Source organism: Phacochoerus africanus, chromosome 9 (genome assembly GCF_016906955.1).
Source record: "Phacochoerus africanus isolate WHEZ1 chromosome 9, ROS_Pafr_v1, whole genome shotgun sequence".
Taxonomy (NCBI): domain Eukaryota; kingdom Metazoa; phylum Chordata; class Mammalia; order Artiodactyla; family Suidae; genus Phacochoerus; species Phacochoerus africanus.
In genome coordinates this window covers 25,056,654-25,066,816 of record NC_062552.1, presented here as the reverse complement: position 1 = coordinate 25,066,816, position 10,163 = coordinate 25,056,654, and the positions used below count along the sequence as shown (strand labels likewise).

The 10,163-nt window shown below is 54.9% G+C and overlaps 1 protein-coding gene across 13 annotated transcripts in view; it reads left to right on the top strand.

Moving 5' to 3' along the window:
- Nucleotides 1–10,163, top strand: part of TNXB (tenascin XB) — a 60,977-nt gene that overhangs the window by 2,435 nt on the left and 48,379 nt on the right. For all 13 annotated transcript variants that reach the window (XM_047795452.1, XM_047795448.1, XM_047795451.1 and 10 more), the window contains exons 2-4: nt 3,076–3,465; nt 3,828–5,666; nt 6,155–6,270. In XM_047795452.1, the coding sequence (XP_047651408.1) occupies nt 3,084–3,465; nt 3,828–5,666; nt 6,155–6,270 (2,337 nt within the window). In that variant the 5' untranslated portion in view covers nt 3,076–3,083. The remainder of the gene's footprint in view (nt 1–3,075; nt 3,466–3,827; nt 5,667–6,154; nt 6,271–10,163) is intronic.

Below are 10,163 nucleotides of genomic sequence, written 5' to 3'. Positions count from 1 at the left end.
CTCGGCATGGCAAGGCTCTGTCCCTGTTGGCCAGCTCCTCTTCCATCTCTCGTGAGATCATGGCGGGGGTGGGGCACGAAAACTCATTTTTCTCAGACCCAGAGGAGAATTTTAGAGTAGGTTAAGGATCTAGCATTGGCACTGCCGCGTTTCCATCACTCCCCCTCCCCCCTCCACACTCCTCTGTTACCATGCCCCCCCCAGTTCACCCCAAGCGCCCCACTACCTTTCCTCACCAACCTTTGCCTCCCACTTCTTGCCTCAGTGAATTCCACCAACAAATGCAACTGAGCAACCAGCACCCAGCTTAAGAAGCAGGGTGTTCTTAGCACCCCAGAAGTCCCCCACCATGCCCCTTCTGGTCACTACTCCCCCAAGAGTAGTGACCAAAGTAGTGATTCTTCTGACTTGCAGCACTACCGATTAACCACTAATATTGTGGTTATCCACCCATTAACCACTAATATTGTGGTTATCCACCCATTAACCACTAGACTCAAACTTTATATAATATAGAATGTTACAGTATGTTCTTTTTTTGTGTCTGACTTCTTTTGCTTCACCCCATATTAGTGAGACCCTGCTGTAGATGGTTCTCATTGTTTTATTTTTTATTCCACTGAGTGAACAAATCACACTTCATGTAATCTATTCTACCGGTGTGAGACATTTGGCTGGGTCCCAGTTTGAGGCTGTTATGAGCAGTGCTGCTGTGGGAGGTATATTTCTCAGAGTGGAATTGCCAAGTCATAGGGTTTGCATTATGGCTCTAGTAGGTTTAATAGATTGTGCCAAATGGTTTTCCAACGTGCTTGTACCATGCAGCCCTGCCAGGATCCACACCTGGCCTGCTCCCTGCTCGGCAGCTGCCCCAGCTGCTGTTTCTAACCAACTTTCAGTCCCAGACACTGTCCGTGGTCCTAGCCCTGACCTTGGTCCTGTCCTTGGTTCCAGCCTTGATATTACTCCCAGGCTTAAGTTGAACTATGTAAATTGGCTAAATATCTATATAGTCCCTAAATATCTATTGAGCACCAGTGTGCCAGATGCAAGGATACAGCAGCCAAGAAACAAACAGGTGCTATGCCTGCCCCCAGTCTAGCAGGCAAGGTTGAGTGTGGGTGGGCAAGAAAGTAATAAAATAATCCCACAACTAAATATATGATTATAAATGGTTATAAATACTACAAATGAGAGTTGCATGATACTGTGGTATCATACACTAGGGAGAACCTGACCTGGGCAGGAAAGGTTTCCCGAGGAAGTGATGTGGGGCTGAGACCTGAAGGATGAGGAAGCCAAGAGAAAAAGGCAGAACATTCCACATAGGGAGAATGACAGATAGGAAGGTCTGGGGCCGGGAAGCGTGTGAGGGATCTCAGGCCAGTGGGACGCCGTGGAGAGAGGGAGAGAAGTGTTACAGGAGAAAAGTGCTGAGAGGTGAGCAGGAGCCAGATGATGCAGGGCTGTCAGTGTTGAAGAGAACTTGGGGGACACTAAAGAGTTTTTAGGGGGAGAGGGACATCCCAGTTGCATTTGCAAGATTATAAGGGGCAAGAATGGAAGCAGAGGAGTTCCCGTCGTGGCGCAGTGGTTAATGAATCCGACTAGAAACCATGAGGTTGCGGGTTCGGTCCCTGGCCCTGCTCAGTGGGTTAAGGATCCGGCGTTGCCGTGAGCTGTGGTGTAGGTTGCAGACGCGGCTCGGATCCCGCGTTGCTGTGGCTCTGGCGTAGGCTAGTGGCTATAGCTCCGATTCAACCCCTAGCCTGGGAATCTCCATATGCCACGGGAGCGGCCCAAGAAATAGCAAAAAAGACAAAAAAGACCAAAAAAAAAAAAAAAAAAAGAATGGAAGCAGAGGGACCAGCTAGGAGGCAATTGCAGTTGTCTAGCAAAAGGCAGATGGTAGCTTGAACTATAAGGCTGCTCAGAGGGAGAGATGTAAGCAAATTAGAGATGTTTATGACAATATGGGTCAATGTGATGAACTATGGTGGTGTTGGATGGGCTGTTGGGCTGCTGACTTGTAGGGCTGGATGACTGACGAGGCTGTGAGATGCAGCAGAGAACACTCAGGGGATGGGGTACAGGAAGGTTGATGGTGAGTTCAGTCTTAGTTGAATTTGAGGTGCCCAGGAGGGGATGTCAAATGGGAGGCTGGATATATTGCTTGGAGTTCAGAGAAAAGAGTTTGTGGAGTTCCCGTCGTGGCTCAGTGGTGAACGAATCCGAATAGGATCCATGAGGTTTCGGGTTCCATCCCTGGCCTAGCTCAGTGGGTAAAGGATCTGGCGTTGCCATGAGCTGTGGTGTAGGTTGCGGACGCAGCTCGGATCCCGAGTTGCTGTGGCTCTGGTGTAGGCCAGCGTCTACAGCTCCGATTCGACCCCTAGCCTGGGAACCTCCATATGCCATGGGAACGGCCCCAGAAATTGCAAAAAGACAAAAAACAAAAAACAAAAAAAGAGGAAAGGGTTTGTACATTGGGAGGCAGTTTGGAAATTAAAGTCATGGATCTGGATGGAGGTACCTAGATGGATACCCGCAGCAGTAAATGTCAGCTCTTGACTGTGCATTGCAGTCACCTGGACTCTATTCTCTTCTGTCTATCCTTGCACAGTTACAATGAAAACAGGAGGTTTGGGGGTTCATATAACAGTGGATGGGGGAGTTCCCATTATGGATCATTGGGTTAAGGACCTGACATCATCTCTGTAAGGACATGAGCTCAATTCCTGGCCACACTCAGTGGGTTAAGTATTGGGCATTGCCACAACCTGCAGATGCCGTGGCTGTGGCGTAGGCCTGCAGCTGCAGCTCCAGTTCGACCCCCGGCTGGGGAACTTCCATATGCTGAGACCAAATCTGCCCAAGGAGGGCATCCATTAAGGTTGGGCTGAATGTGGATTTTTCATACATGTGAGCCAGGTAGATTAGTTGTGAGTGGTGGGACTACTGGCGTGTGTGTGTGTGTGTGTGTGTGTGTGTGTGTGTGCGTGTTGGGAAAGGGGGAGGGGCATCTTGTCTCCTTCTCTGTGAAGCTGCTCTCATACGAGTCCTCTCTCTCTGCAGCCTCCTGAATGATGCCAGCTCAATCTTCCCTCACCTCCAACCTGGCCCTCCTGGTACTGCTGGGCACGGTCAGAGCAGGCCCTTTCTCTCCACGGTCCAATGTGACGCTCCCAGCCCCACGGCCCCCTCCCCATCCAGGAGGGGGAAGCCCTTCTTCTCAGCTTTATGAGCACACGGTGGCAGGAGGGGAGAAGCAGGTGGTGTTCACCCACCGCATTAACCTGCCCCCTTCAGCTGGCTGTGGCTGTCCCCCAGGCACTGAGCCCCCTGTCCCTGCTTCAGAAGTACAGGCCCTGAGAGTCCGGCTGGAGATCCTGGAGGAGCTGGTGAAGGGGCTCAAGGAACAGTGCACTGGGGGCTGTTGCCCTGCGGCTGCGCAGGCCGGCACAGGTGAGCAAAAGAGCACAGGAAGGGGCACAGAAGGGGAGGAAGGTGGGGAAGTGGCTTAGGATTGGGGGGCATCGCCAGTCTACAAAAGGCCTTAGAGTGAATTAGAAAAAGGCAGCCTTGCCTCGCCCTTGAGGGTGGTGAGTGCCACCCAGGGCACGACTCTGAAAGGAGCCACCTGACTAGATGCCAGCCCTCTCCTCCCCAGCCTGTTAGGGCACTGGGAGGCCACATATATTGACAAGTGGCAGCCGGAAACTAAGATGGTGGATAGGAACTGAGCCTGGCTCTGCTGGAGGGGCCGACTCAGAGGATTAGAGGAGCACTAGGTGGGCTCAGCCTCTCCCCTCTCCCTCTTGCTCCAGGCCAGACAGATGTTCGGAGCCTCTGCAGTCTCCATGGTGCGTTTGACCTGAGCCGCTGTGCCTGCTCCTGCGAGCCAGGCTGGGGTGGGCCCACCTGCTCCGACCCCACAGAGGCTGAGGCGCCCGCCTCCTCTCCACCGTCAGACGCCAGGTCCTGCCCAGATGACTGCAACGATCAGGGTCGCTGCATCCGCGGGCGCTGCGTGTGCTTCCCCGGCTACACCGGCCCCAGCTGTAGCTGGCCCTCCTGTCCCGGGGACTGCCACGGCCGCGGGCGCTGCGTGAAGGGCGTGTGCGTGTGCCGGGCGGGCTTCTCTGGCGACGACTGCAGTCTGCGATCTTGCCCTCGGGGCTGCAGCCAGAGGGGACGCTGTGAGGACGGGCGCTGCGTGTGCGACTCCGGCTACACTGGCGAGGACTGTGCGGTGAGGAGCTGCCCCCGAGATTGCAGCCAGAGGGGGCGCTGCCAGGACGGGCGCTGCGTGTGCAACCCCGGCTACACTGGCGAGGACTGTGGGGTGAGGAGCTGCCCCCGAGGTTGCAGCCAAAAGGGGCGCTGCGAGGACGGGCGCTGCGTCTGCGATCCAGGCTACACCGGTGAAGACTGCGGCTCGCGGAGCTGCCCGTGGGACTGTGGCGAGGGCGGGCGCTGTGTGGACGGCCGCTGCGTGTGCTGGCCCGGGTACGCGGGCGAGGACTGCAGCACGCGGACCTGCCCCCGCGACTGTCGGGGCCGAGGGCGCTGCGAAGACGGCGAGTGCATCTGCAACGCCGGCTACAGCGGGGACGACTGCGGCGTGCGCAGCTGCCCAGGCGACTGCAATCAGAGGGGCCGCTGCGAGGACGGCCGCTGCGTGTGCTGGCCCGGGTACTCCGGGCCCGACTGCGGCGCGCGCGCCTGCCCGCGAGATTGTCGCGGCCGCGGGCGCTGCGAGAACGGCGTGTGCGTGTGCAACGCGGGCTACAGTGGTGAGGACTGCGGCGTACGTAGCTGCCCCGGGGACTGTCTCGGCCGGGGCCGCTGCGAGAATGGCCGCTGCGTGTGTTGGCCCGGGTACACAGGCCGGGACTGCGGCACGCGCGCCTGCCCGGGCGACTGTCGCGGACGCGGGCGCTGTGTGGACGGCCGCTGTGTGTGCAACCCGGGCTTCACAGGCGAGGACTGCGGGAGCCATCGGTGCCCTGGGGACTGCCGTGGGCGCGGCCGCTGCGAGGATGGCGTGTGCTTGTGCGACGTAGGCTATGAGGGCAAAGACTGCGGCGTGCGAAGCTGCCCCGGGGGTTGCCGAGGTCGTGGCCAGTGCGTGGAGGGGCGCTGCGTGTGCGAAGATGGCTACGAGGGCGAGGACTGTGCCATCAGACGGTGCCCGCGCGACTGCAGCCAGCGGGGCGTGTGCCGGGACGGTGTGTGCACCTGTTGGGAGGGCTACGCGGGCGAGGACTGCAGCCTCCGCACCTGCCCCTCCAACTGTCACCGGCGCGGCCTCTGTGAGGACGGGCGCTGCGTGTGCGAATCCGGCTACACCGGCCCCTCCTGCGCCACCCGCACCTGCCCAGCCGACTGCCGGGGCCGTGGGCGTTGTGTGCAGGGGGTGTGCTTGTGCCACGCGGGCTATAGCGGCGAGGACTGCGGGCAGGAGGAGCCTCCGGCTAGCGCCTGTCCCGGGGGCTGTGGGCCCCGCGAACTGTGCCGCGCTGGCCAGTGTGTGTGCGTAGAGGGCTTCCGAGGCCCGGACTGTGCCATCCAGACGTGCCCCGAGGACTGCCGCGGCCGGGGAGAGTGTCATGAGGGCAGATGCGTCTGCCAAGATGGCTATGCAGGGGAGGACTGCGGGGAAGGTGAGCAGGCAGCCTTCCCCAGTATGCTTGGTCAGGGAGGGGAAAACTGGAGCTAGTGGGAACGCCTGAGTCTGAGGCCTAGAAGCCCAGGGACCTGGAGGAAGAGTGATGGGTGTGGGGTGTGGGGGGGTCCTATATTGGGATGATGGTGCGGCAGTCAGCAGAGACAAGGAGTCATTGTCTGCCAGGGTCTGCAGAATCATGGGGCCGAGCCTACAGGCAGGACGTTCAGATCTCTAATGAGCAGACTGGGGGCCCCTTTAGTTGCCTTTAGGGAGATTTGGTGTTCCTGGAGATGGGGGCCAGTACAGGAGACCCAAGGCCAGTTCAGGTCTCTGCCAGCTTTGCCCCTTTCCCAGAGAGAAGTGGAAGTCTGGATAGACTCTTAGATTGGCCGTGAGCAGGAGAAGCCTGGTGGTGGTGGTGAGAATAGGGGCAGGGGGCTGCCTTGGGCTAAGCAGCTTCTCATATCCTGTTCTCCTGGGCAGAGGTGCCAGCCATTGAGGGCATGAGGATGCATCTCCTGGAGGAGACGACGGTTCGGACAGAGTGGACCCGGGCTCCTGGCAACGTGGATGCCTATGAAATTCAGTTCATCCCCACGGTGAGAGCCAAGCTCCAGGAGGGGCCGAGTGGGTGGGATGGGGGGCGGGAGGGGGGTGCTTACCTCAAGTTCCAGGTAATCAGTGGTTGAGTCCAGATGGCTGATTCCTAAACCTGCAGGAAAGGCCTTCTTGTCCTGCCCACACAGGGTACAGAAGGCCTTTGCAGCATGGGAACACCTCTGGTGACCATGACCTCAGTACTTCTTGGGCCTGTCCAGTCCGTTTTTGCTCATCACTGCAGTCAGTTCTTTTTGTTCTTGCTGAACCATTCTGCATCCATCCATCGGCCCTAGGTGGGCCTTCACTAGCCATCAACGTGATTTTTCTTTCCCTGCATCTACACCACAGCCTTTCAGGTATTTGGAGGCATCAGCCATCGTGTTACCCTTCATTCCCTCCAGGTTAAACCCACTGGTTTCTTCACTCCTTTTCTTTAAGGAATTGTTCTCTGAATCCTTCAGTTCTTGGTTTTCCTCCTCTAATGCATTCTGCTTTTTCCATGAGCATCCTGCTCCACTCCCCTCAAAAAATATAGGGGCAGAGAGGAACCCAGTCGTTCACCTGGTTAACTCTGGATGCAACTGGCACTTTTCTCAGAGTTGACGTATATGAACTTGTGGTCACACAAACTTTCAGTTGTTTTTATCCTATTTGATTTCTTAAGAACTTTTTATTAGAAAAGTCATATAGGCTCAGTGTAGAAGCTTTAGAAAATCCAGATAAACAAGGAAAAAAAGAGGAAGAAAGAAAAGAAGGAAGGAAGGGAAAAAGAAGACCTTCAACTACATAACCTTTTTTTTTTTTAAAGCCCAAATATAAGCCTTTGTATTTGGGTCTGTTCAGTGTTATCTTTTTTGGTTTGGGCCAGGCTGTCTAGGCTGTTGCAATAATTCAAGTCTGTAAGCTGGTTCTCCGCCTCCATGTCATCAGTGCATTGCAAGCCTCCTTTCTCTCCTTTCAACTCACTCTTCAGCTATTTGGGGGGCATCCTAAGGACAAAGCCTATGGCCTTTCATCAGAGATCTCCCTTTATGCAGCTCAGGCTTTTATGAGGTGTTTGGTCTCCTTGTTCCAAATCATCTGACGTTTCTGCTGTCCAACTTATATCTTCCTGCATCATCCCACAAATGCCACGGGATGTCGCATGAGATGTAGGCCATGTCACTCTCATCTCTACCCAGTCAGGATTCTGGAAAAATAACTAAGTCCCAGGGCATATACCTAGGTGGCCTCTAGGACAGAAGGGACTGCTCAGAGGTGCTGGCCAGCATCCCCACCCCAATCAGCCTAGTTATTCCAAGTCTTGTCATTATCCCCTCAAGCCCAGGTCTTTAACATGTGCTCTCTCCTTACCTCCTGGTAGATGCAGAGGAAGACATCCCTACTTTGCTGCACAACCAAGATAGCTTAGATTTTTTTTCTACTATTTAAATTTTTTTTATAAAAATAATTTAATCACAAGACAAGAATTTGGAAGCTAGAGGAAAAAACAAATAATTCTTGGCTGTTTCACACTAAAACAAGCACTGTTAACATTTCAAAAGTGTTTCTCCCACTCGCTTCTTCTGTGTGTATATTATTTACATAGTTCTCATCTTGAGAGCGTAGGGGCTTTAATAATGGAAGGCAGCTATGCTCACCACTATACCACCGATGCATACAGGGCAGGGCTTTTAAAAGGAACTTTCCTAAGAAACTTCAGTGAAAGAAGAATTAAAATAAACAGAAGAGAGAGGGAGAGCTAGAAGGAGCTTGCAGGGCTGCATCGTTTCCTGCTTTTAGTAAACATGGACTTATCCTTCGTGTTGTCAAGAGATGCAGGCTCCATATGAAGCCCTAGGCTTTCCCCGTCTCTGTGGGGCCGGGGTGGTGTTGAGCTGGCCTGGGCCCAGCTTGGCCATGCTCTTAGCTCATCTGCTCTGCACTGGGTATGGGCTTCTGTCACATTCTGGATTCTCGCTGAGCCTGGGTGTGGAAAATGCTCCCGTAAAATTAGTCCCCAGACACCTCTCTGGACTCCACATCAGCCTGTGCTACTTACTGGCCCTCGGGCTATGCTTTCTGCACTCTCTGTGGCTGGCCACACTGGCAGTTTTCCTCTCCCCACCCTTTTTTTCTTTTCAGGGCTACATCTGTGGCATATGGAAGTTCTCCGGCTAGGGGTTGAACTGGGACTGCAGCTGCCAGCCTGGGCCACAGCCACAGCAGCGCCAGACCAGATCCAAGCCAAGTCTGTGACCTACACCCCAGCTCACAGCAACACCGGATCCCTAACCCACTGAGCAAGGCCAGGGATCGAACCTGCATCCTCACGGATACTAGTCGGGTTCATTTCTGCTGAGCTGCAAAGGGAACTCCTGGCTGGCCCCTGGGATATTGCCTCTCACCTTGGCCAGTGCTCTATCCATTTGTTGGCATGGAGTATATTCAGTAGCTGGCTGTCCTCTGGCCACTGCCATCTTCCTAGAAGCCTCTCTACCTTATCCCCTCCCCTTTTCCAGAAACACTTTTCTCTCAAAGCCCAAACTCTTCTATTCCTGGCCAAGGGCCACACTTAGTTATTGGAATGAGCTTCAGAACCCAGAAGTGGAACATTTCTCCCTTCCCTGCATACGTGGCATTTCTTACTCTGACTCAGTGTGTTCCCTGGACCTGCCGCGCCAGCATCACCTGGGGGATTCGACCTACAGATTGTCAGTCCCCGCCCCCAGGTCTACGGAATCAGAAGCTCTAGGGGTGGAGCCCCTAAGCTCTGTTGTAGAAGCCCTCCAGGTGATTCGGATGCACCTCAAGCCGGAGGACCACTGTTGCTATTTTGCCAAACACAGCCTTCTCTCCGAACATGAGAGCAAAAGCCTGAGGAAGCTGAGGGAGGTGAAACCCTGAACAGTCTGGGGAATATTCCACAGCCTGGACACTCGGGCTTTGCCATGTTTTCACTGGGACACAGGACCTTGCAGCCTCAGAAAAAAAAAATGTATACTTGGGTCTGGTCAGAGTGAGGTGAAGTCCAGGGACCAGCCGAGGTGCAGTCCCCCGTCTGGGGCCGTGAGGTTGGGAGTGAGAATAGAGTTAGAAACTTGCCAAGGACAATCAGTGAAGCAGCCAATCTTTCACCAAGGGGCATAGCCAGCTGCCAGCATCTGGCTAGAAAGCCGCCAGCCTCAGACCAGACAGATGGTCCTGAGAGATGGGGGTGAGACTGATAGTAGGACTTCCAGGGGACTGTTCCCAAATGAACTTCAGGATGGTCTATGGAGTGTCTCAAAGGTTCACGTGAGTGGTCTGAAGGGAGAAGGAGAACTCGGGATGGACTCGCCTCACTGAAAGGACCAGACATCATTAGGGGGCAGTCAAGGGGGCTGGTGGGGGGGCGGGGGGTGGGTCGGGGGAATAAGAGGAGAGAGAGGAAGTTCTAGAAAGGATGAGGACCCCACAAGTCTTGAGGTGAGGCCAACCCAAGGCCTCCTAGACTGGGGGAGCCTAGGGCAGAGTGAGTAGGAGAAGGATGGGGCTCCGGTGAGCCCGGGAAACCTTTCCAGCCAAGAAAACTCTAACAAAGCTTTATTTCATCCCCAACCCAGAAATCTCTACGTGGCCTCTCATCTGGTTTTATACTTTGGTATTTACTGTGTTGCTTTCCCCACAGTTCTCTTGGTTTAGGAGAGTACCTTTTGAAATTTCCAATCCTACTTGGCCGAATGGAGGTGTCCCCATAAGAGCCAACAGAGCTAAGAGGAACAAAGCGTCCTTATTAGCTGTCCTAGCTAGCCAGCCCAGCAAAAGGCTGGACCGCTAGACTGCTCACAGATGTCCGTTCCTCCTGTTTTTCCGTGGCTGGCACCCCAGGAGACCCTGCCTGGAGCAGGGGCTGGCAGATTTTCGGTGGGGT